Consider the following 27,355-nt stretch of genomic DNA (forward strand, 5'->3'; position numbering starts at 1 on the left):
CACTTATTAGTCTCTGATTTTATTTTCCCCATACAATACAAAATAAAATAAGAAATTCTATGCAAAAACAAACAAGTAAATACTTTAGTTAACTAAAACCTAATACTTCAAAAAAAGGGCTTGGTATATTTCAGCTCAAGTATGTTGAGGATAACTTTTGCAGAAATAGTCAGATTTTTCCATTTCAATGAAAAGCTGTATTGCATGTTTATAATGATGATATTTTTCATGTGCAGCTTACTTGGTAATATCAAAGAAATGACAGCTTATTGGTAGCATATTCTGAAGCAAAACTCAAAATTTAGTATATACTTTTGAACTGCTTGCCAAAGTATGTAGCTAACTACTACATTCTGATTAATAGCTTTCCTTCTGTGGATTACAAGAAGTTCAAAGTCCCCATCCAGTTCCTGTTACCTGGGGGAGAGACTCTAAGAAACCTCACCCATGGTGTGGTGAATTGAGAAATTGCTTTCATGTAATTACGTGAAGTACGGTCTACCTTATCCACATAATTTAGCTGTTTACCTTGTCCACATAATTCAGCTGCTTATTTCCATTAAATTTGTAGTGTTAGGGCACATACAAATTCAATACTGATAGCCAAAGGAGACTCTACCAACTTGCTGGAAATTTTAAAATTAATCTTATCACAACTAAAAGGTAAATATGTGGGTGGTGGTGGTGGCAGGCATTCTTTATCAAGGGATCTTTACTGTCTTGAAGCCTGCTTTGGGCTGGTACAGACAGTTGATCAGAATAGGCAGAAGAAAGAAGGATCATCAGACCTACATTTTCACTAGTTTCATCAGTCTGTGCAAGTTTGTTGTAAAGGTAGCATGAATTAGCTGCTGCCACTGAAAGATGCTCCCTCTTGTCTCAAGCCTTGTTCATAGTTTGGTATTGTTTTTTGCATCTTCTGTACTTCACCTAAGTAAATCCAAGGCATTCAGCCTTCACTGTGAACAAAGTGGATTTTATCCTTTGTGAACAGTTGTAAACTAACCCAAAACTTGTGGCAAGTTGAGGTCCCCATAATTATTAATGTGCCTGGGCTTCTCCACCTTTTTCTTAGCAGGTGAGTGAGTGCCTTGAGAAATGCTCAGCCACATCCCCAAGCTATAAATATTCTTCCAGCTCTGCTTACCTGTGTGCAACATCCATATTTTGCACTTGGGTGTACAGAGAGAGTAGTTCTGCACTGCAAGCACTGAATAGCTGGAGAAGTCTAATTCCTTTGTGAACATTTATACCCTTCAAAATCCAATCCATTCCTAATCAGTTCCATGACCATATACAACATTTCACCGAGAATAATACTAACCTGCTGCTGTTTCTCCATGAAAGTCATAAAGTTGTGTCATAGCCATGAAATCACTTCAGAGATCCACCTGCCTTTTGTTTTAATCTTCCCTTCCTTCCTCCATTCCCTGACTCCTTCCTCTGTGTTTTTTGATAAAGATGCAAACCAGGAATAAAAGGACGACAGTGTGATCAGTGTGCTCCTGGTACTTATGGTTTCCCAAACTGCGTGCCATGTAACTGCAACAGAGATGGAACAGAACCAGATGTTTGCGATCCCCAGACAGGAATTTGTCTCTGCAAGGTTAGATAAATCAAATTACTTCTGCATTCACAAGCATCATTTGCACATCAGTGACTATTTTGAATTGAATGGGGTGAATGAACTGATTAAATGCAGGCGTACAAAGCCATCGCACCTTGCTGTATGAGCACAGATTATCATGGTTGCAGTTAAATGCCATTTTTTTAACTAGTTCAATATCTGTCAGTTTTGCAGTCAGTCTTAGGGTTTGCAGGGTGTTACAGAGGTGCAGAGTAGATGTCCATTCAATCACTGAAGCAGTATGTACCCTGCACAGATCTGCTTAATGCATCTGCATCTTTGGCTTTTGGATGGTAACCAGGTTCCATGCTTTTTTTAGCCATATTAGGTCAGTTGACATTTCACCACATCATTATATCCAGGAAATCTTCTTTTGTTCTGATCTGCATAATTAAATGTGATAAATGTGAACTCTCATAAGTGACCTTTTATATTGTAGGTTTGGAAAAGCCAGCAGGAGGGTTTTGGCAGGGAAGTTATCCGCTGTCTCTGACTAGTATTTATTACTGAGTGGTTCAGTTTATAAGATAGTCTCCAAGAAGTCAGTTTTATTTGCATTTGGAATATGTTGTATCCAGAAAATCACACATTTTCATTGATGTTTCCATACATTTAAATAGTCTTTTAGAAGATTTGTTTTATGTACAGGAGGTTTTGGGGGACTCGCCAAAACTGAAAGTAAAATTCTGAGATTTCTTTCAACTATGCCTTAACAGGAGAATGTTGAAGGTGCAGAATGTGATACTTGCCGACCAGGATCCTTTTATCTGGACCCTTCTAATCCCAAGGGATGCACCTCTTGCTTTTGTTTTGGGGCAACCAGCAGCTGTCGTAGCACAAATCGTCGCAGAACCAAGGTGTATCCAATAGTTTTTTTCTTTGTTATCATGACCCTACATTTATCCCATTAAGAAAATTCCAGATTTCTTCCAAAATTGAAAATAGATTTTATTAGTTTCTCAGGATGAGTAATATTCTGCAAGTAATAGTGCAGATATAGTGCAGTATTAAGACTTTGGTGTAGTCTGAAAGTGCCTTTCAGCAAAAATGGCCATTTTCACCTGTTTGTTTACAAATCACTAGTTGGACTGAAGTTGATCTGGCCATGTATTGCTTTGTCTTCAGACACTGCTTCATCATTAAAATCAATGGTCTTCTTCAGGTTGCTTTGATAAGCACGTCTTTTTACATGACTGTATCATAGATGCATTTTGAAACCTAAGAACTGTGTGACAGGCTCTACAAAGATTGTAAGAATTGTCTTTCTTCCCTCGCTATATAAAAGACATGACATCAAGTGTGAGAAAAACAAAAAATAGATGTTTGCTTACCCTCTCTTTTGAGGTCCTTGCAATATTCATTATGCAAAGACTTGAGTCTGGCTCTGAAGGGGTTGAATTCCATGCTATGAGAATTACAGTGGCTAAACAATTTCTCCCATTACTTGGTGCAGGTAAAGTATAATAAAGGGTGAGACAAGCTTTTATTTTCTCTGTGTATTTTCATTAGTTTGTGGACATGAGGAGCTGGCGCTTGGAGGCAGAGGATGAAAATATTGACATTCCGGTCACTTTCAATCCAGTCAGTAATAGTGTAGTGGCTGATGTTCAAGAATTGCCTGCTTCAGTGCATACTTTGTACTGGAGAGCACCTCCATCTTACCTAGGAGAGAAGGTAAATGACACCTAACTCATCTATTTTAACAACATGTATTCATATTTTGCCAGCGTTGTTGATAGAGTCTTAATGTTTGTCTTAGATACGTTTCTCTTTCCTCACAAGATTCTTATCTCTCTTACCTGTCATGCCAGGAATCAAAACATTTTACTTCTGAGTACGGTGTTAAAATTATAACAAATAACACAGAATTAATCATCTTGGTTCCAGGGAGGTCTTTATGTAAACAGCATTATCAGGAGCTATGATTCGGGAAGCTGCTACCTTCAGCCACTTTTCTGAAACATGGAACAGGTAGAGCTTGCCAGTGTGCATGAGTATCTTTTAGAATCCACAGATTATCTCCTAGGCAGATTTCCAAAAAAGTAAAAGGTTATTACGTGCTCAATGGCATGCAAAAACCCCAACCTTTTGTTTTCAGCGTGTTGCTTAGGAAGAGCAGCACCTAGCTTCTTAACCTTTGTATTCTTAGAACTGCTCACTGCTCTTTCTGCTCATGCATAGGAGCAGAATTTTCCTCACGGTTAAGACCTGTCAGCATTTCAGTCTGGGGATCACACTGACCGTGAGGACATTGCTTGTGGTTCCCTGCAGGCCCAGAGCCTCAGGTTCTTCCTGTTTAGAACTCAGACAATGTCAATAGTTGCTAGCCAGTTGTAGGACACACAGGCTTGTTCAGATGCAATCGTGCTGTCACACAGGTGAAAACAAATGGAATAGATGCCTTAGTATTAAAGGTGGTACATTTTTTTTGAAGTTCCTCTTAGTCCTCATTTTAAAGACTGGAGCAGTATTTCTCACCCCATCTGCTGTGTTCAGAGGACATATCTTCTAATTGAACAGCACATTTAGTTAGGGGGCTTTTTGTTAATGTTACAGAGGTTCTTGTTTCAAAGTCTACAAATTATTTTTCAGAGAAATTTCCTGTTAAAGCATCTGTTATCTACTAGTGTTAAACCAAAATGACTTGTGTTGTTCCCATAACAAAATATACAGCCAGCAATAATCCCTTTCAAACACAGCTATTAAGAACAGTGCTATGAGTTTTATGTTGCACATCATGGTATCTAACTAGTCGTGCCATGGCTTGCTGTTATTTACAATGACAACACTGTAAAATGGTTCTATTTTTGGACCTGCTTTTGCTGTATGCTGTGTGTAAGTGTATATTTTAGCACAGGCAATACTGCAGTAGTGAAAGTGCCCCAAAATGCTATCTTGCTGCTAGTTGTACAAGCTCATAAATTTACCAATTATTCACGTTACCATACTCAGAAAATGTCAGATTTTGATCTACTTCTAGTGATAGCACTTCTTTCAAGATCACCTCAGACATTTTTCAGTATGATGAGAATATAAATACTGTTTTCCATTATCCTAAACCTTTTAACTAATTCCACTGGAACATTACTATTAAGTGGAGTATGTTTTTTCCCCTCTCTCTACCTTTTGTTTACAAAGTTAAAAGGGAATCAAATGTAAAATCTGTAGCAGTGCAGAAACTAACAGTCATTGGGAAATTCTGATCACATCATTCCCATTTTCTCCTTTTCTGTTTAATAGACCACTCTTAATGTTAGAAAATAAATACTGTGTGTATAGAATACTGAAGTTAGTTTATAATACCAATATTTTCCTATTTAAGAAAATAATTTAAAAAGCAGTAACATAATAGTCTCTCATATAGTGCAGTCCTAAAATGTGTGTTAAATGGGAAATCACCTCTTATTTTAATTTTCTTATATTTTTGAAAAAAAAAATATATACAAAGTTGTTCTGATTGTGTTGACAAAATATAGCCAGTGTTCAAAATGATGCTTTTAAAAATGCTGTTGGCTAAAGATAATAGCATTAATTATGGACCCATGATCCAAGGAACAAATTCAGGACTGAGATGTCTGTGTTTTGTTTGTAATTTGTTGAAGTATTTGAAGGGGTTAGTTCGAAGGCTGATGCTTCCCAGCAGAACACCAAAAACTGACAAAGCAGTTCTTCCTCCCAGGTCGAAACCAAGCATAAGCTATAATGACAAACAGCAAGAGGTGCAAAACAAAGTGGTATATCTGTGGCAAAACACCTGGTTTTACCTAGTACCCAAAAGCCTTCTTTCTAGGCTCTTCTTGGAACAAAAACTGTCTAGGCTGTGCCTGGAGCTTCCTTTCCTCTCAGTGTGTTGGAACTGAGTCACTCGTACACAGCCCCAGGAAGCTGTTTGGCAGATGATTCAAACATACTTACCCAAGTCTTTTTCTGAGCAGCAACAAATGCGTTTGGTTGGGTTTGAGGCCGCCTGTGGTCACCTGTAATTCAGCTGAAAGAAGTGTGGTTTGAGCTCAACCTACAGCAACAGTCTGTTTACAACAGAGCTGCTATCTGCTGATGACAGAATCACAGAAGGGTTTGGGTTGGAAGGGACCTTCAAGATCATGTAGCTCCAACCCCCCTGCTTTGGCAGGGGCACCTCCTTCTAGACCAGATTGCTCAAAGCCCCATCCAACCTGGCCTTGAACACCTGGCCCCTCCCTTGAGGGAGGGGACATCCACAACTTTCCTGGGCAACCTCTTCCAGGATCTTGCCACTCTCACAGTGAAGAATTTATTCCTAATTTCTCATATAAAACTGCCTTCTTTCAGCTTAAAACCATTACCCTTTGCCCTATCGCTACATGCCCTTGTAAAAACTCCCTCCCCAGCTGTAGGCCCCTTCAGGTACTGGAAGGCTGCTATAAGGTTTCCCTGGAGCCTTCTCTTCTCCAGACTGAACAATCCCCAACCATCTAAGCTTGCCTTTAAAGGACAGGTGCTCCAGCCCTCTGATCATCTTGTCGGCTCTCCTCTGGATTCCCTCCAGCAACTCCATGTCCTTTGTATGTTGGGGGCTCTGGAACTCGACACAGTACTCCAGGTGGGGTCTCATCAGAGTGGAAGAGAATCATTTCCATTGACCTGGTGGACATGCGTCCATATCGGTAGAAGTTCTGTCTTTCAAAAGATGGAGATGTTCTGGACCCCTCACTGTAAGGACATTGCGGTGCTGGAGCATGTCCAAAGAAGAGCAACCAAGCTGGTGAAGGGCCTAGAGAATGAGTCATATGAGGAGTGGCTGAGGGAACTGGGGCTGTTTACTTTGGAGAAGTGGAGGCTGAGGGGACACCTCATTGCTCTCTACAGCTACCTGAAAGAATGTTGTAGGGAGGTGGGTGTTGGCCTCTTCTCTCAAGTAAATAACTATAGGACCAGAGGAAATGGCCTGAAGCTGTGGCAGGGGAGGTTTAGATTGGATATTAGGAAGAATTTCTATACTGAAAGAGTGTTCAGCCACTGGAACAGCCTGTCCAGGAAGGTAGTGGAGTCACCATCCCTGGAGATATTCAGAAGCCATGTAGATTTGGTACTGCAGGACATGCTCTACTGGCCGAGGTTGTGGGGTTTTTCTTTGTTGACAGTGGGACTCAGTGGTCTTAGAGGTCCTTTCCAGCCACGATGATTCTGTGAGAAAATATTTCCTGATTAGGTTAATCTTTGTAGAAAGTTTAGAAAATGCTGGCCTATGAAAGCTACCTTTAGACATGTTTAGTCTGACTTCTTTTTATCCATAGCTGTTCATGAGGTTAACTGCCACTTTCATTGTCAGTCTGGCACCACTTTCCATAAGCCAGATGTGTTATGTTGGGTTCAGGGGAAGAACAACATTCATGTGGACATCTGACTTCTTCATGACACAGATGGTGTGATCCTGGGTATGAATTAAAAAACAACAAAACAAAACAATGCAGATAGCCTTCCATAGAATATTAACTGCTCTAAAAGGTGATGTCAGATACACAGAATAGACAAAATAGAAAGTAGTGTCTTCCAGACAACACACATTTTCATATTTTTTTTTCTAAAGATCAAAGAGAAAATATATTATTTACACTGCTGAAAGATGAGGTAAACTTGAATACAAAGTTATATCAAGTAATTGTGCAGTGATGTATCTCTGGTCTTGTACATCTTCTTACAGCTTTCTTCATATGGTGGCTTCCTAAGTTACCAAGTGAAATCTTTTGGTTTACCTAGTGAGGGCATGGTTCTTCTGGATAAGAGACCTGATATTCAACTAACAGTAAGTTTTGAAATATTATTGTTTCTTTCAATCAATACCAATATAATTTTTTTTAATGTTACCTGACAACCATGGCAAATTTTGCTCCTCTAGTGTGCTTAACTTTTATAGCAGCTTACTGTGTTTCTATAAAAATGACTTGACTTCATTTTGATCAAAGCCATTAACACACCTGTCTCTGCCAAAGTTATTTTGGCCTATCTGTTGCCAAAGAAACGTTTTATTAAGCATTACTGACTTGAGAGCAAATAAAAAGATAAACCAGGATTTTCTCTCTGACAGGCACCTGTGGAAAAAAATATATAATATCTTGCACACTTATCAAGTGTGGCCTTGACTCTGGAAAATATGCCCTGGATTCCATATGTTTAATCTCATTTTCTGTGAGAATTTTCTTCTGCATCAAATTAAGCATAATTATAAGTCTTCAAGGGACTGAAGTAAAAATGCAGATTAACAGTTTTTTAATTTAACCATTTAAGAGCCAAAATTGAAATCTTTTACTGTTTGTTGAAATTTCCACAGAGGTTGTTTTATTTCTTTAGCCCATCAGAAATACTAATGCAGTATTCTAGGATTGGGAAATATACCTCATAAAGTACTACAGTAGCATCCAAAGTTGTTTGTACACCAGGATGCGAAGGAGAGTGGTTGAAAATGCAAAAAGATTTTTCCTCCAAAGTAATAACTAGCTCCTGTAAAACTGGTCAGCATTAATTTAATTATCTTGGTGCTTTATTTAAAAGCAAGATTGTTAATAGGCAAACCAGTGAAAACCCTATTGAGACTACAACCCAGTGCTTGCTAAACCAGTTTGCTGTCAAAAATTATGTACAGCGATCCTAGGATTACTTAGTTTTTATTCCCCAAAGAACAGGATTAACGTGCTTCATCAGGTTGTATTGCACCTGAACACTCTACCATAAAAAGCAATGAAACAGCACTGTTATATCCTCCTTCTCACACAGGGCCAGCAGATGAAAGTTGTCCATATGGATCGCAACAGCCCGCTGCCTGACCGTCAGTATTACGGCCGCGTGCAGCTAGTTGAGGTAAGAGATGGAAACAGGATGGCCCTCCCTTTTCTTCCCAGTGGCACATAAAAAGTACGCAGGGAGTATGTCCAGAAATAACAAATACTTGGTAATGTGAGTGAACAGACACTTAAATACTGTAGACCTTAAATATAAACAGCTTGGCTTCCGCTTTACTGCCACATTGAACCCGGGTTTTGGTTCGTGCCACCTAAATGTAGCGCCTCTAAGTTAGACATCTTGTCTGGTCTAGCCTTTAGCACTCCCTCAAGGGCTGCTGGAGTAATACTGAGTCAGTCAGCAATGGAAGATGATTCATCACAGCCTCAGGCTGTACTTAATAGGGATGGAATGAACCGCCATCTGTTTTCCTTGGTGTCTAAGCTACCTAGTTTCGAATGGGTGTCCAACATTCAGGCAGGTGAATACAGCAGGGATTATTCCTACTTCAAATCTGTGCTCGGAAGGTCAAACTGGATTACTTCTGTCTCATATATAGGCAGAAAAGATGTTTCTTCCAGTCAGATTAAGTTTTCAGTAATGTTGTGTCTATTAGCAGCAAGAAAGTTTTTGAAGGCAGCTCTCAAAGACTGGATTTCTAGGACTTTGCATACTCTTAAAAATAAAAACATTTTACTTCACCCTTTCGGTGGGTGATGGCTGAAAAAATTGTGATGACTTAAGCAGAACCTATATGCTTTTTCACTTCTCAATACCTCAAAGCCCAGTGTACCTTGTAAAGTAAATGATACATCTCTTTTTATGCTTATCATTCCTTTTTCCACGTATCTTGTTATATACATTGATTATATTTTTTTTTTCTTGACCTCTCTTTCACTCCACACCAACCAGCAGGGTAGGGGGCTGTTCCATCGAGTTTCCCTCCCTTTTTTCTGTCGTCTTTGCAGATACTCTCTTTAAGAAGCTGCAGGGCTGTGCTGATTTTGTACCCTTAATATGCAGGGAAACTTCAGGCATGCCAGCAGTGATAACCCTGTATCCAGAGAAGAACTGATGATAATCCTGTCTAGACTAGATGGCTTACACATCAGAGGCCTTTACTTCACGGAGACTCAGCGACTGACCCTCGGTGAGGTTGGGCTGGAAGAAGCCACCAAGGCAGGGAGCGGCAGCATCGCCCACAGTGTGGAGACCTGCTCCTGCCCTCCTGAGTACGCTGGTGACTCATGTCAGGTAGGAAGCATTTGCCTCCAGACTGTACCATTATCTATTGTCTTGCCTACGGCTGTACATACTGGTTTAGTGAGAGGAACAGGCTAGTTATTAAAGTAATTAAACATGCACTTTCAATGGCTCAAATACTTTCACTGCCAAAGAAGTGCTGTAGGGTTGTTCAACTCACCATTGCTCGTGCAGAACTGTGAATGTCATTTTACACGTGTAAGGCACTATAATGAGAAATTCTCCTATGATGCCCTACAAGAAGCTGAATTATCTCAGTCAATACTTACTTCAGTGGAGGGAAGGTCAGAGTTGACTTGATCACAGCCTCTGAGACCCCACACATGGATGAGTTTCCTTGTTTTATCAGAGACCTGCATGTCAAGGTCCAAGGGAAGTAACCTGAACCTAGATAATTCTGGATACTTTCCTGTTTTCATAGAGTGACTAACACTTTTCCTATTTTTATGGGAAAATATTGTCAAGTTGAAGTTAAAATATTTGAAAAAATACATAATTGAGATATTCTTATGAAAATAATGTATACATTGCCAAGTAATACTGTTAACTGCAGGATGGTGAAATTCTATCTGCAGTTGCATATTCTGTCACCAGTGTTGTTCCTCTAGCTGTAATTTTTTTGGTTGTCACTTTGCTTAGCTTAGAGCTTCACTGTTCCCAAGGCAGCAGAATAAAGTACTGGAGAGATAAGCGGTGTACAAAGTACACAAAATATAAGGAATTATTCTCTTAGAAATTGGTTGAGGGTTATCATAAAGCAGCAATTGCTGTAGTAACCTTGCAAACATTTTTTAAATTATAATGAAAAAATAACATCGAGACCAGAGAAGCTGTAGAGAGACTGAACAAAACATGGCAAATGTCTCCTGTGGGCATCCACTGCTCAGGGCTGCTCTTCATCATCTATTGAATATAATTTTGTAAATATTTCTGGAAACTTATTTTTTCACATAATTGATGTTCTGTGCCACACACTAATTGATGAGCATTGACTTATATTTCTACTGCCATCCCGTTGCTTTCAGCATCCTGCCTTTATAAACTGAGCTTGTGATCATTGTTTTTTTATATAACCTGGTGAAAATACATAGCCAGAGGAAGTGATCAAGACACTCACTCACCTGGGTAGTTCGTAAGCCCTGTGTGTTTGTGCAGCATTACTCAGGCAGTGATTTACTTCTCTAATCACCTAGCTCTGTCTGGCTGCCTAAGGTGGGGAGGAGGTGATGCCTGCCACACCCCAACTTAGGTATATACTGAGCTACAGGAACTGCAGGGTTACTTGTTAACCTCTGGAATGGTAATATGTGCTGCACAACTTGACTCACACATGAAGTTTAAAGGTGGGGCGCATCACAGCACTGAGCCTCGTTAATCTGAGTCAGAAGCTGGAGAAGAAGGGAGAGCGTAAGAGAGGGCAAGCGCCAAAAGGACAGCAGCGTATGTTTGCGCCGGAGCTAAAGTAAAATGATGGCCCCAGCACCGAGGCCGAGGAATGCAGGATGGCTGGTTGTCACGTTAGCAGCCCTGGGGTGTTGTTTAGCACAAGATATGCAACAGAGGCAATCCTATCCTCACCTTCAGAAAGGGAGTCAGCAGCAGCAAGTTCAAAGGGATTTTTACCTGAGACAGGTAATTTGTTCATTGTCCGTTCCTCGCTTTCTTCCGCCTTTCGGTTAGTTTTTAAATGAGCTAATTTGATGACAACTTCTACATTACTTAATCTAAAAGTAATAAGAATGCTAGTCTTCTTATGTCTTAAAGTACTTTGCTAACAAAAGCGGGTGTGAGAAGTTGCTTTTAAATTGTTGTTTACTTGAAAACAATCCGCCTGAAGTCCTAAGCACTTGAAAGTGCCTAGAGCTTTATCTTCTTGTGGAATTAATTTCTCAGGATCACAAATGCTGCTTCAAAAACAAATTGCTCACCTATTCCAAATGTGTTGTTTTGATTATAGCATAAATAGAAAAATAAAAAGCTGCATAGATTTTTTCCGAATGCATTTGGATATATTTTTTAAATGAGTGATTAATTTTGCTCTCCAAAAAGAGACTTTTTTCAGTAAATACAAATTGCATGCATTAGAGTATATATTTTACTTAGTTGTGCTGTTTAACCTATTTCAGGCTCTGGTTTCTTCAGAAGCTGTGTATATTGGCTCCCTGTTATTCAGGGAACATATTCACCCTTTTAAAAATGTATCTGAAAAATTTCAAGCACCTATTCTAAATTCAGTCCTTGTTCACACCAAAGTTAATATTAATAGCTGTTGATTTTAATATTCTGCATACTTTTTTTTCCCCTCCCCCCCATTAATCCTACATGTAAAGAAGGCAGAGATGCCACTAGAAACTTTTGTTTAAACAGCAGAAACTCAGTATTCCTTTTGGGATCTGCTTTCCGAGATGTGATTTGTTTTTTTTTCTCTGGTTGTTACATGGTTAATAAATTCACTGGTTAGTCCTGTCCCTGCATAAAATACTTACACCTCAAGACACTGGAACATGATTTGAGACACCTCCCTGCAAAGCCTTTGCCCTTCAGATTAGTCCCATCAGTCTTGGTGGTGTATCTGATACGAGAAAAGTTTTGTGGCTTTCGAGTTCAACTGTCACTTATTTTCTGAATGCCATTGGGGTTTGGCCAAGTTATAGGTGCAGTGCAGAAGTACATTGCTGGAAGCAGGAACCTGGGAGGTGTTGCCTTCATGGTGAGCATAGCTTTCTTTCCCACTTCCATACAGCCTCTGATCTTCCTTGCACCAGACCAGCTTTGTTTCTGGTGAAAAGGAACTAGGGAGCAGAAGGGGTAGACTTATGTCTGGTCATTTTTGGTGTGGTTGGTTTGCCAGGAGGATGCTGGGCTGGAATATTTGAATAGGTCTGTGTACAGGAAGGCTCCATAACTAGGAAGAATTCCTTGTGCTTTCCCTTCCCACGGCAAGCAAGAATCTGGTTTTAACATATTAGTTAATACCTTCCTGGTGTGGGCTAACAAACTTTATAACCCTTGCTTCATTCATGATCTTCCTCTTGTTCAGCTCCCTAATTAAACCTGGCTTTGATCTGACAGGCTGTGCTTCTGTGCCCGCAATAGCTGAACATTCTTCTCATGCTTCCCAGGTGTCTGGGACAAGCCTGTACTTAGATACTTATACTGCTGTGTGTTTTGTAAGATCACCTCACTCTGTAAGCATGGCTTTGTCCAGGGTAGGCTTACCATTGAAGTGTGATGAATTAATGTAAAAGATACCTCATTAGAAGTATTTCCAAGTAATACACCAGAGTTAAATTAAGATCAAGATTTCATATAACTGCTAGCTAATATGTGAGATTTTAATTTGTTCTTCTTTGAGAAGGCTGTAGTATGAATCTATATTCAAATCTTTTTCTGTGGTTTAAATTTAGTCATATTCTACACCTTTGTATATGCCCACAGGAAATGTGTTTTGCTCGGTGGTTAGAGTCAAAATTGTGAAATCCCAACTCCCACAAAGTGTAGAGCACAAGGTTCAGGTGCTTAGGCCGACACTTCTTCAGCTCCGTTCTTCAGTGCCATTCACTGCATTAAAAGACTTTAATAGGGGTTTAGAAAAGCTTGCCAGGAAATAGACCTACCCTACTAAATGGCAAACAATTTTAAAATATCTTTCCAATAACCTGTAAAACTTTATTTCCACCAACACTCAGTACTTTTTTTTCCTCTTTGCCTACTGTCTAGGAATGTGGCATCGGATTTTATCGTGAGAATAAAGGATTGTTAACTGGACGCTGTGTGCCCTGCAGCTGCAATGGAAATTCAAACAGGTGTCAGGATGGTACTGGAAAATGTATTGTAAGTAAACACTACCATTTAATACATTATTTGGGGAAAAAATGGAGAAACAGACACTTACTGCAGTATGGACTATACAGTATTTCTAAATTCTAAGCAACTAAAGCTAATCCTTGCCTGCCTCATTCCCTGTATCTTGTACTGTTAACGAGTGTAAGTTGCATACATATATATACATTTAATGTAACTGTGGATGATAAGCATACTTTGTGTCCTTGCTTTTGTTTTCTTCTTTCCCCTATAATTTTTGTTAGCTCATGGCACAAAAAGTCACCAAATTAGCACTGAAGTAAGTGTGCGCAGTTATTTATAACAAATATGGGGTCCTGGCATATGCAGTCCTTAGTTTTGTACATACATACAATGGTTTGCTGACACATAGTGCACTCGTGCATAGCATAACCTCTGCAGAATCACTTGATTAATCAACATCAGTGAATCTCTACTACTGTTAATTTACAGCTAGATGGATTAAAAAGTACTGGAGTAAATAAGGTGAGATAAAGGAGATAAATGTTAGATTAATTAGAAAATTTCAGCTGTTACAGAAGATACAGTGGAGCAGATTTTGCTCCCTAGCACACTGTGTTAAACCCAAAGCAGCCTCACAGGAGTGGATCAGCCCTCATAGCAATGCAAGTGTGACATTTGGCCGGCTTTGCTTCTCCAGCTTATATTCGTGATGCTACTCTGAACAGTTTGTTCTGAAAAATTCCCACTTAAATACTCTTCACTGTTTTTTCACTTACTGTGTAAGCAAGAACCGTGCCAACGTCTTTCATGATCTTTCTTCTCTGTTATTTCTTCCTTGTTCGTGCTGCATCTGTTCTGCCTGAGGTGCATTCCTGCGCGTTATGTCATTCCCCCCGACTTTGTTTCAACCAACCGACCAACCTTCCTGCTTTAATGGAAACTATAAGCAATTCAGCACATTCTGGGAGATGACTTACAGGCTGCTCCTCTGGAGAGGCAGGGCAGGCCGTGACAGGAAAGTGCTGCAGCAGATCTATAACAGAGCTATAGAGATGGGGAAGTTTTACTTCAGATGAAAATTACAAAGGAAAAAAAAAATATATATATATATATACAGATTTCACTTTTACCTCATGAACTATGTCATTTAGGTTTCTCTTTGTCCCCTGCTTCTCACAGCTGGGCTAAGTTTCAGAGAGATAGAACTAAATCAACACTTGGCCTTGGAACAAGCAAAGTCATCCAGGATAATGTGGTGAAAAATGAAAGCCCAGAGGGCCTGTGTTTCCATCATGAGCCTCCACCTAATGAGGAGCAAGTTTGTCTCTCTGTAGAGGAGCCATGGGACAAAGACCTGTGGCGTTGCAGAGGAGGCAAGGAAGCTTCCCAATGTGGCATCATATCTGCAGTGTCTTATCCAAAGTGCAAAGCTTGCTCACTTGGCCGCCTCCTTCCTGCTCCTCACCTGGAGTCTGGGGCCCCAGTACTTTCAGATGGCAGTGTTTCACCAGGGATAGACAGCTTCCAGACAAGGCTTTGCCAGGCTAAGCCCCGGCTGGCTGTTTCCTCTCCGGCAGCAGTCCAGTCATCCCCAGGTCAGGCGATAACTGTCCCACTGCAGGCTGGTGGGAGGAGAGGGGTGCAGTGCTGAAAGTGGGGTGTAGGAAGAGGTGGAGAAGACAGAAGAACTGATTCTCATGTGTAGGGAAAAGCCTGCCCTCCGCCGTTAATCATGCTTTGTGTCCTTGTGGTCCCTGCCCTTCCTCCTGAAAGGCACGCTCCTTCAGCAGCAGCGTGGTGCTGAGACTTGCTCATCCCACGACATGTTGTTTCGTGTCACATAATCCCATGTACTGAGGTGCTTCTGTCGAGGCCATGACATGTTCTACTCTGGCTTCTTTGTACTGTGTGTGCACATATGGAACCAGCTGCGAGTTTTCACAGTTTTTAACTCTTGATGGTTTGGAGATGCTGTGACTCCAAGGGTGTTGCTGCTCTGGCTTCATTCCGCTCTGCCTTGGGAGCACTGGGTTATTATTCTCCAGTCCTTCTACACCATGTACTAGAGGAACAGCATGGCACAATCACAGTGGCCTATATGTGAAATATTTAAAACTTTCTTTGACTATTATGGAATTGCTTCCGTTTCTGTAGAGCAAAACAAAAGCCAGGCAATAAACTTGGGGTTGGGAGAGGGAGGTTTCTCCAAGATGAAACCAACCCAAATATTTTAAAATACCTCTCTATTTTACTCTTTATGTAGCTTAATTTCTCTTCAGGATTCTAAAAATTTACAGTAATTATTCAGAAAAAGTCTGAATTTTCCATGAGCTTTTCACAGGAATGTATGCACCAGCTTTTATAGAAGCTGCATTTAAAAATAGTTCTTTTTACAAATGTAATGTATTTATATTCTTTAGCTTCCCCTGGTTAAATGGCCCATATGTGAACTGGAGTTTTTCCTTTTCTTTCCCAGAACCTTTTTTCAAGTGAGCTGCGGTTTTAGTTCTTTGACCAAAATGAAAACAAATTAGAGGTTACTACATGCTGAAGCTGAGGGAAGGGCTTTTGATGTAGTTGAGGGAATCTGGGTGTGAAGAAATGTGGAGGAGAATGGAGTATAATAGGAGACGGGAGAGATAGAGCTGTTTCTCAGTAGCCCCTCTGCTGCAAGCCTTCAGCCATTGCCCTAAGCCATTGAGGTTCCTGTCATGGAAGTACAATTTGCTCAGTGACTGGTTCCAACCAATTTCCCCTCTTTTTCTTCCATCATTCTCTTTACTAATACACACCCTCAGCTCTGGGGGATGCTGCATCAGTCTGCTACACATTGCAGAGAACAGTTTTGGATCTTGAGAGCTTTAATGCCTCTTGTGTGTTGGTCACATTGAACTCTTATAGCTGCTCTATTGCTTTCAGTAGTGCAAAATCAAATTGCTTGTCCCCTCCCCGTAATGTATAGATGTGTGTCACAATTAGCACCAGGAATAAGAGTGTTTCTAAAATAAGATATAATTCAGAACAGTTTTGTCATGGAAAAAGTGGCTCAGTTGTATTGGTTTCAAATACTTTCCCAGCCTTTGCTGTTCATTATTTATTCCAGTTACCCCAGATGAATACAAATTACATACACACTACAGATAGTACAGGAAATTAAATTCTGATCTGAATCTACTAATAGAAATACTTTTTACATTAATTTATTGGGATTTTTTCAAGAATGTACTTGGACTCAATTAATTGCATGCTTTTAAAGGCTGTCTTCTAATTAGCACTGAGATGCAAAAATGAAAGTTCCATTTAAAACATAGTGTTTTTTAATTGAAATATCAAGACATAGTCCATAGAGAGTGCATTAATGGGATGTTCCTTAACAAACTGTGCATAAATTTCTTTAAAAATATGTTTAATGTTGCTTATGTGTCTGTTGCTCTTCCACAATAGTGAGGAAATTGTGCTTTGTACAAGTAGAGAATGACTGAACTTAATCTATCCTGGTTGTGAAGGCAATTTGGCAATAAACATTTGATCATGTGGAAGGGAAAGAACATATCCTCTGAGTAGATTTGCTATACAATTTTTTAAATAATAATGAAGCCATATTGAGTGGTAAAGCACTGTTAACTGTCTGACTTGTTTCCTTTTTAAGAACTGTCAGTATAATACTGCTGGGGAGAAATGTGAGCGCTGTAAAGATGGTTATTTTGGAGATGCCACTCAAGGTTCCTGTCGAGTGTGTCCTTGTCCTTATACAAACAGGTACAGTAAAAGGCCATGAGTAGTGAAGCAGGGGGTAAAATGGAAGAGAAAAAGAAAAAAAAAAATCAAAACAAAACCTTGCAACCATAGGAATATAATGATCTTTTTCTGTGGGGCAGCAGTCCCATTTGAGGCATGTTAGGTGAGCAGTAACTTCATGCTCTGTCTCATGATACTGCCTTTTTCAGTAAGCTGAGTATTCCAATTCTCACTCAGTTGATGAACCAGAAAGGCATGTTGCACATCACCTAGGGCAGTCCCAGGCAGTTGTAATGGGCTTGGATACAAACCCCCCAGTAACTCCTCCCTAGTGAAAAATACAGGATGGAAGTCTCTTCCCTTATTGGGCATATCCAGAATCTTTCTTCTTTACTGAAATAAGATACAAGTTCTCTTTAGTGTCACATTTAACACCGTTACTGTGGCTAGGAGACAGAGACCAAAATGAAACAAGGCTTTTTCAGGAATTCAGAAAATGTGGTAAGATGTAAAATAATTTAAAAACATGAAAGCTCATAAGCCCAGATCTGGATTTCTGAAAGGTTATGGTGGCTCTTCAGGTGGAAGACCCATTAGAATTGCAGAAATATTGAGCTAATATTGAGAAATATTGGGTCTAATAATGTTGCCAGGCTTTTAAAATTGAGTAGTTTATTGTATTTTAAGTGCATAGTATGTTTAGCCATCTTGTTTGTCATCATCGGCCTGTTCTCAAATGTGAAATGTATTAAAGAAAAAAATTTTTTTTAAAGAAGAACTAAGCTATTAATTGCTAAAGGCACCACATAGTATTTGCCAGGTGCATTAGCAAACATCGGGTAGCCTTAAGTAAGAGATTTACACTAGCAGACAATAGACAGGTTTTGAATTTATCAGAGAACTCTGATAGATCGGGTTTTGACAGCATTGGCCTATTCTGAAGGTGCTTGCCTGAGGCTGACAGAGTATATTTTTTGTGATCTTTTGCTTTAAGAGTGCTGAAATATCTGAGGAGACCATAAATCTGTGCAGTTTCATACCTGCACCTTAGGGTGGTAAATACCATTCCTGATATAGGAAATGTACCCCACCTGGCATTATTAGAGTTGACAGATTTCCATCTAGTCAAATGATATGTCTTTCTTTAGTACAGATTTTTGTTATCCAGCTGTTCAATGGGAATAGCAAATGTGGCTTATGCCCTCTTCACCTCCTGTCTTCTCCTTCCCAAACATTAACAAAAAAAACGGTTTTCCTTCCCAGAGAAGTTTGAATATAGATGAGTCTGCTAGAAAGAGCAGACGAAAATATTCATTGTAGTAACCAGATACACTCTAGAGCTCCCCAAATCAGTGCATAACTCTATTCTGCCTTGGTTAAAAAAAAAAAAAAAAAAAGTAAAAAAATTACAAAACAAGACAAAACTAACAAAATTAGCTACATAAAAATGTCCTGTAATGTTTCCATCCATAAAAAATAACTACAAAAAAGCTTTCCAAACAGGAGGAAATGTTGTCTATCACAGGCTATTGATTCTTACCTAGCAAAATAGCTACCCAGATTTGCTTTATTTTACAACATCATTATTAAAGGTTTATTTTAGGCATTCCTTTGGGTAGGAAACTATTATACTCAGTCTAGAGGGTCAGGAAATTATTATTTTTTAGTCTGAGGAAAGAATTTAGATGAAAAATATTAAAACTTCAAAGAATTACAGCAGTTTATCTAGAGGCAACTAAATTAGCTGAGAAGTAATTTGGTGGTATAAAAACTTGTTAATCTGAAAGTCATTTAACTGAGTTTAGCCTCTGGAGCGTAAAACCTATTTGATAATGTGCTCACAATAGTATTTTTGCTTCTTCTCAAAGATTTGCAACTGGCTGTGTAGCAAATGGTGAAGAAATTCAGTGTCTCTGCAAAGAAGGCTATACCGGAATTCGCTGTGAACGGTGAGTGACTTGTTTCTCAAGACCAAGGCTTTTGAGATGCACTATAAAAGGAGGTGTTTCTGTATTGGGTAGTATATAGATATATGCATAGTGTGCACACACTTAAGGAGTATTTGTTTATATAAACAGCTGCTATGGTGTGGTTCTATTATATAATTCTAGATGTAAGCCCAGTGCTCTGTGAAGAAATGTAAACAATTCACCAGACTATTTAGTGATTGTACAGTTTTTTCCAAGTGTCAGCATCTTTGCCTGAATGCCCTGTGCCTTACCTTAGCTGCACTCTTTTTGATACTAATTCCTCCCACTTCCTTTGTCCCTTTTCCAATGTACCTGATGGTGCTTCAGTGTTCATAGTTATCCAGCAGCAGCCACGTGACATTTAACATCATCCCCTTCACTGATCGACAGCCAGCTGAATACGAGCCACAGTGTGCACAGATGGCCAAGAAAGCCAACAGCATCCTAGCTTGTATTAGAAATACTGTGGCCAGCAGAAAGAGAAGTGATTGTGCCCCTGTACTGGCACTGGTGAAGCTGCACCTCAACTGTGTTCAGTTCTGTGCTCCTCACTGCATGAAAGACATTGAGATGCTGCAGTGAGTCCAGAGAAGGGCAACAAAGCTGGTGAGGGGTCTAGAGCACAGGCCCTGTGAGGAGTGTCTGAAGGAGGTGGAGTTGTTTAGTCTGGAGAAAAGGAGGCTGAGAGGAGACCTTATCACTCTCTACAACCACCTGAAAGGAGGTTGTAGCAAGGTGGGGGTTGGTCTCTTCTCCCAAGTAACAAACAACAGACAAGAGGAAATGGTCTCAAGTTGCGCCAGTGGATGTTTAGATTGGATATTAGGAAAAAAATTATTCACTGGAAAGGATTATTAACACTGGAATAGGCTGCCCAGGGAGATGACTGAGTGTGGAGGTGTTTAAGTGATGTGTAGATGGGAACACGGTTTAAGCATTGGACTTGGTAGAGTTAGGTTGTAGTTGGACTTGATGATCTTAAAGATCTTTTCCAACCAGAAACATTCTGTGATTCATCCCAAATAATTCTGATGTGCTCTGCAGGTGGAGTGTACAGAGAGAAGGCTGAAGCTCTCTCTTTTGCTGGAGGATTGCAACAGTTTGGCAAAGCACAAGAGGCAGAGCATGGCAGTTTCAGGCAGGCAGAAGAAGCAAATTTACTGAGTTTCAAATCTAGGGGGAATATAAGCATAATGGAGGGATGGTGTTAGATTTGGAAACTTGAGTCCAATAAGTCACACTGTCTTACCTGAAGACAGTACCACCAGTATCACATAGTCTTGTGCTTCAAGACTTGTTACTTTTGACATTATAGACAGATATTCTCTTCCTGGCCTAGCAGTACCTCAGCTATACACCGTGGCTCTTTGCTCATGAGTTACTACCCCTATAGACCTTATGACAGAGTGACTTCTAGGAATATTAGCTAGCCAGTCTGGACAATATATTTTACCTACAGAATATTAAGGGATCACTTGCACTGACTGCTTGCTGACAGGTGACAAGAGGAGGTATCACCAAGCAGAAGGGTGATAATGTCATTCACTGTCATTGTTGCTTGCAATCTCAGGATGTGCTTGCAGTATGATAGTTCTTAATACTTGTTTTCTGGTGGGATCACAGACAAGAATGGTGTGGTTTGGTGTATTAAGCCTTGTCAGATTCTGTAAGTATGTATGTGTATATGTCTGCACGGTGTTGTTTTCAGGTTCAGTGAATTATTCCTATATGAGCATTGTGGGAGTTTATATTTTTAGAAAAAAAAAATCTGCAGTACTTGGAAATATATTTTTAGCATAGTGCAGAGGGTACTGTAAACCAAAAATACACCCTTTTTTTTTCTAAGTCAAATAAATTCTTGAAGGTTTCTTCAGGAGAATAACTGGGTTTTTTTTTGTCAAGGAGAAGTGTATTTCACAGAAGTACTTTAAAAGATTTAATAAAAAATATTTATATCTCTTTATCTAGCTGTGCTCCAGGATATTTTGGAAATCCACAAAAATATGGAGGCTACTGTCAGAAATGTAATTGTAATAATAATGGACAGCTGGCTAGCTGTGACCACCTGACTGGAGGTACGTGAGTATATATGAACATGGAAAGGAGTATTGTTTTCTCTCTGGGAGGCAGAGAAGCAAGGTGCTTAGATAAGTTGAACTGAAGATAAGATTTAGACTTATAGGAAATGTAGATAATTTTTAACAAAATGCAAGATTCCTAAGACATAACACTGAGGTAATAGAATGGCTGTCCTGAGTCATCAAGTTCACCCTTGAAAGCCATTTTATTGTGTATTTCCCTTCATAAATATTATCACTTTTGTTTCACTGTTTCACAGGCATGTTTTTAAATGTGTTATGGTTCCTCTCCGGATAATGGTCAGGTCATATCTTGCCAGTCTGTGTTATGGACTTACAAAACTGAGCAGTCTCAATATGCCTTTTAAAGAAGTATTTGGGACAAATTAGTGACATCTTGAGTCTGCATCAGGCTGTGCCTTCTTAGGTATCCAAGCTAATTCTGTTTGCAGAGACAGTTAATGACTTCCCTTAGGAGACTGTTTTATAAGTTCTGCTATATACCATTCTGCCGTCTAAGACGTTCTTGATTTTCCCAGGATCAGTCACACATGAAGTCCACTACTAGTAAGATCTTACAAGAATTTTATACCACTGGCATATGTTTGCATTATCTATTATAATTCTGAAACTTTATCTGTTAGAATTCTAAAGTGAATTCTACGTTCCTCAGACTGTCTACCTTAATTCACCTCAGTCCCTTGGGATACCCATTTCTATTCAGAAACACATAGGCCACTGCTCTTGAAAAGGACCACGATTCTCCCACATTTTCATTCTCCAATAAAATTACATATGTCTTTCCCTGTATATAGCTTTTCCTCATCAGATGTTAGTGAAGTGTCCTAATACTTCTGTGATCTTCACTTTTCTGCACTGCCGTTCAAATTGCATTCAAGTAACTGTAAGGATCACCTTGTCTTTCCATGGTCACAGAAATTAGAAAACCAGCAAGGGATGTGAACTACTGTTGGCAGCTGGTGCCATTTTTCAACAATTAGTTCTCATTACATATTTCATCATTGAAGTAATACATCTTTATTATATTTATACCTTGTGTGGAACAGATCCGAGCAATGTTTGATGTTTTATCATTCCTTTCTTTTTGAAGAAAGAGTTTGCTAGGACTAACTAGTCCATAGGGCAAAATTCAATAAGCAAGTTTGTTTTCGTGTTGTCTCCAACGATATATTCTGATCAGCCATCTCTTTCTCTGCATTAGGAATAAAACCCTCTGTGATCATCAGCACAGCATGTTCCAGCAGCTTTCTTGTGTGTGATGTTCAGCACTTGGCCAGACTTTTTCATTTCACCATGTCTTGGCTGATGTTGTTTATGCACAAGCTGTAATAATAGTTTTATTTAATTGGTGCTTCACAGCGACAGCTGAAACGTGTCTGGTGTTAGCTGAATTACACAACATATTTGAATTTTGGAATAATTTTCTTTGTCCTCTTAGAAATATATTCTTTGTCATGTGTCTCCTTTCGGCAGCAGTGCTCACTACCAATCCCATTTTACTTCTGATTATTTAATGTGCAAGTGCCAATGGAAATGGCATAGCTAGGTAATTTGTTCCAGACTGTTTCATGCTGCTTTTAAAGTTCAGGTCCACTTTTATCATTGTAATCTCTCAAAATTGCAAGCTGTTGTTGACTCTTGACAGCAGCAACCTATACCCTGAGCACATCCTTTTCCTTCAGAGTAAAAGATACTCAAAACTGTTTTAATTTTCAAGAGGAGATGAGAGTTTGGCAGTAGGATCAAGCCTGTAAAAGGGACTTGAGCATCAAGATGGGGAGATCCCTGTCCTATATGATGGCATTTTTAGGAGCTAGTTCCTCTCTTGTCTCCTGGAAGTTAGAAATCCAGGATGTTACAATCCCATGTGCACCTGGAGAGTGTTAAGCTTCTTGTAACAAGGTTTGTAAACCAACCAGCCAACCAAAACAAAACTAAACAGGCCTAAACTAAACAACACTTAACAGGCTTATGCTAGCTTGTTAGGAAGTCTGAGGGCAGTGTTAGTTGTATACCACCTGTATCTGGGGCCCACCCTTTACGTACAGTGCCTCCTTCCATGCATACACTGGGTTTCTCTCAAGCTTGATTTATCCCTTAATCTTGTAAGCTGGGACAGCTACAAAGGAAGGTCATAAACATGCCTCAGTTCCTACTGGATAAGACATCCTCTGGGGAATCAGAATCTGTGGTTTGAACATGGCTGCTGAAGTAGATAAAGGGCTTGGGACCTGTGTCCTGGCTAAAATGCTTCAACGATATAGTCTTGGCTCCAATCCTCGTGGTGTTATTGAGCACACTTGATGGGGGAGAGTCTTCTGCTGCTACCCAAGAACCAGATATTGGGGGGTGGCTTACAGTCAGTTTCCTTTGAGGATTGACAAAAGTGTTGATCTCAGCAAGGCATAAGTGGGACCTGAATGTTTGGGCATGCTCAAGCTTTCTGTGAATTTCAGCTTGTTCACAGGTATGGATTTAGGAAAGGGCAGCACCGTATTTTAATGGTTATCAACCATTAAAAGTGAGGGCAAAAAGGCAATAGTAGCTTTTCCATAAGAAAACTTGGATTACTGATGACAGTCTTGTGATTTCAGAATGTTTCAATCATGAACCAAAAGATGTGGATCCAAATGAAGATTGTGACAGTAAGTAATAAAAAAGAGCTGCATTTACATTGCTGTCTGCTGGCTTCAGACGTACTGCTGACTCTTTTAAGGGTGGTGGAGTTTTAAAAGGACTGGAGGTGTTCTGCAGTGAATCTTATGAAAGCAAACATTTGACTAGACACTTAGAAAAATGATAAAAGATGTGGTCAGCTAGCCAGAAGTAGATGGGGCCTTCTCATTTCTGAGTTCATTCACTCTCCCCAGTACTGTGGGCTTTTTTGTTGCCTTTTTAATTCAGGCAGCACCAAGTGACCAAGCATCAAAGTGTTTCCATTACATCTCATTTATTATGTACTCAGTGAAATGTTCTCTGCACCAAATATCAATAATTGGTATTGTTTTCTTTTGCTCATGCTCCCTTCAGCTTGTGATAGCTGTGTAATGACACTGCTGAAGGATTTGACCACGATAGGTGACGAGCTGCAGCTGATTAAGTCTCAGCTGCACAATGTCCACGTGAGTACCAACACACTGGAGCAGATGAGACGTCTGGAAACACGCATCAAGGACTTAAAGGTAGGTGCACATAAACAGAAAAGTGGATTTCAGATTAAGCAGAGAAGAGCAGCAATGGGTCGACCTTCATGTCATTAATGCTGCTTTTGTTCACTTTGGGTAAAGATCTAGCCCAGTGAATTTTTGCTTTTCGTCTCCTGTGTATGGGTGATTTATTGGAATGTTTTTTTCCTTTTCTTTTCAGGTCTTACTGAACAATTACCGTTCTGTTGTTCATAATCAGGGTTCAAAGATAGATGAGTTGGAGACAGAATTCACTAACCTAAATAATGATTTAAATGCTCTCCAGGAAAAGGTGACTTACCAAATAAATTAAAAAATACACATCTCTTGACTACATGTTAGCATGCTGCATCCAGATATTTTTAATCTAATAACTTTTTTCCCTTGCCAGGCTGAAATGAACTACGAAGCAGCTGAGATGTTATTTAATAATTTTGGCCAAACTCATCAGAAAGGAAAGGATTTGTTTTCACGAATACAAATAGTTGTCAACAATATACAAGGTAGAAATAGTTTCTAACTCCGTAGCATGTGTTGTTTGATGGAATCTTTTCAGTTTATTGACAGTATTCTTAATTAAGCATCAGAAGTTTTCTTGAAAACAACCTAAGAAATCAGAATTTAGACATAGCTGTAGAATTCACTCTTCCTAGGAGAAACCTGATATATCAATTTAGGACCTTTCCTTTTGTACCTAGTGAATAGGGACAGAAAATTTTTACCACAAGGAAATTTAGAGCAACAAATTGTCTATCCTGACTTTAGTCCGACTTAATCTGGGTTGCTATTATAGTGTCTTTTGAGTTAGAACCTTAAAATTATTGCTGTGAACTTGGTAATTTGGGACAAATTTCAAGCCCGATGCGATCTTACTAGCTCTGGGATATTTTTCAGCTTAATACAATTAATGCAAAATGGATCTTCTTCATTAAGGACTTCAGGAATAGGTATTCCTTTCTCAGAGAAGAAGGCTGGCTCTCTCAGTTCTGTCTTTTGCATAGGCTTAAGCACATCCTCTCTTTGACAATACTCTTTTTTTCAGTGCTCTTGGAACAGATAGCTGGTACAAATGCAGAAGGTAACAACCTGCCCTTGGGAGATGCTGCCAAGGAACTGGCCGAAGCTCAACGCATGATGACAGAAATGCGAAACCGCAACTTTGGCCAACTTCAAGCAGAGGCAGAGAAGGAGAGAACAGCAGCTCAGCTGTGTAAGGGCTTGTTCTCTCCACTTCTTACTCTCTAGAATGATCAAGCTCAAATCTGAAGCACTTTTTTGTTTGGGATGGAGTGCACAAAGGGGCGTTTTGCAATGTGTCCCTGGGATCTGTAGCAGTCACTAGTCAACAGGAATGGGGTAGTTCTGGAGGGGATGTAAAGGCATTTTTAGTTTTTTGTGGAAAAAAACAAGTGGAGCTTGGGAAGAAAACCAGTAGATCTTTATTTAATAACTAGATGAATCTTAGTAGAATAAAGTTGTAGCATATAGTTATGCAGTGCTTCTGGGTATAATAATATATAGGCTATGGCACATGAAGCTGTTTTAGAGGAAAATTACACTTGTAATTTAACAACAGTTTTTAATAAGCTGCTGAAGAAGGATCAGATCATACAAAGATAAGGAAGTTCAGAAGTTCTAGTTGCACTAGTTGTATTTCCTTTTATGTTCTCTGCATGTGTTTGACTGGGACATTCAGAAACCTGATTCTGGACATTAGAGACAGCAAGAAAAGCAAAGTCACAGGCTTTCCTCCTAACCAGGACATAGCTGAGAGAGGCAAAAGACTTTATGAATTATAGTAATTTCTCCTGACTTTAGACTTTGATACCTATCTCTGAGTAACTCTTCTGTATACTGCCTTGCAGGCAATTAAATGGGCACTCTTAAGAATGTGATTAATTTGATCTTCTATGTTTCTGCCCTCTTTGAGATGAAATGGGCCCATATCTCTCCATTGATGACAAAGGAAGCTTTGGTGACTATCACAAATGTAGATGTCTATGTTGTAGATTAAATTGTTGATGAAATTTTGTTAGTTGCATTTAAAAAAGAAAATCAGTCTCTGCAGATCATCTTCATCCTTACTTAATATAAAAATAGGCAAGTAAATGTTGATCTGTGCTGTGTTTGCAGCAGCAAACTTATGAGCAGAGTTGATCCAGTGAGGTGCTGAGTAGTATCTCTGCTACAGTAACACTGAATGTAGCACTGCAGAGGATGCTCAGTATTACACACAAGCATAGCTTTCTAATCCTAAATGTCAAGCCCTTTTGAAAGAAGTTTGTTCTGGTTCCCTTCTTTTCTGAACAAAACTTTTCTTTGTGGTTCTGATACTGCAGTACTGACACGTATTAAGGATGAACTACAAAAGTACCACCAAGAAAATCATGGGCTTATTAAAATCGTGAGGGATTCATTGAATGAATATGAATCCAAAATTACTGACCTTCGTGAAGCTCTGAATGAAGCAACAGGACAAATCAAGCAGGCTGAAAACTTAAACAGAGACAATGGAGTTCTCTTGGAAGACATTAAGGTAACGTGGGCCTTCAGGAGAAGAAAGTTATACCTCAGCACATAAGAAATTCTTTTGATTGTTTATTTTGACCTTGCAAAGCCAAGTAGTGCTAATTCCTTAGGCTTTCTCCAATGTCTCTTTGCATCTTTTGGTACATGTATGGACAGGTATATATGTAGTCTACTGCCACCTGTGGCCTCTGTATGTGACCAGGACAGCGTGACCAAGATATAGCTCTGATAAGAGCGGGGAAGCAGAGTATCTGCCTAGTCCTTCAGCTGCCACTAACCTTTTTGTTTCCTATTTACATCCAATTCCTGATGCTGATGTACTTTTCATAATAAATTCCTTCAAGTTATTTGGCTTTAACAGTCATAAAAGATGGAAGC

General features: G+C 39.5%; 1 protein-coding gene across 1 annotated transcript in view; it reads left to right on the forward strand.

The window, feature by feature from the left end:
- LAMA3 (laminin subunit alpha 3) overlaps positions 1–27,355 on the forward strand; it is a 73,047-nt gene that overhangs the window by 20,557 nt on the left and 25,135 nt on the right. The window contains exons 16-30 of the mRNA XM_051612137.1: positions 1,462–1,606; positions 3,137–3,301; positions 7,311–7,412; positions 8,381–8,464; positions 9,410–9,640; positions 13,370–13,483; positions 17,106–17,215; positions 19,063–19,143; positions 21,133–21,239; positions 23,858–23,908; positions 24,294–24,445; positions 24,630–24,740; positions 24,840–24,951; positions 25,491–25,658; positions 26,788–26,984. Of these exons, the coding sequence (XP_051468097.1) occupies positions 1,462–1,606; positions 3,137–3,301; positions 7,311–7,412; positions 8,381–8,464; positions 9,410–9,640; positions 13,370–13,483; positions 17,106–17,215; positions 19,063–19,143; positions 21,133–21,239; positions 23,858–23,908; positions 24,294–24,445; positions 24,630–24,740; positions 24,840–24,951; positions 25,491–25,658; positions 26,788–26,984 (1,930 nt within the window). The remainder of the gene's footprint in view (positions 1–1,461; positions 1,607–3,136; positions 3,302–7,310; positions 7,413–8,380; positions 8,465–9,409; positions 9,641–13,369; positions 13,484–17,105; positions 17,216–19,062; positions 19,144–21,132; positions 21,240–23,857; positions 23,909–24,293; positions 24,446–24,629; positions 24,741–24,839; positions 24,952–25,490; positions 25,659–26,787; positions 26,985–27,355) is intronic.

Source organism: Apus apus, chromosome 2, assembly GCF_020740795.1.
Source record: "Apus apus isolate bApuApu2 chromosome 2, bApuApu2.pri.cur, whole genome shotgun sequence".
NCBI classification, from domain to species: domain Eukaryota; kingdom Metazoa; phylum Chordata; class Aves; order Apodiformes; family Apodidae; genus Apus; species Apus apus.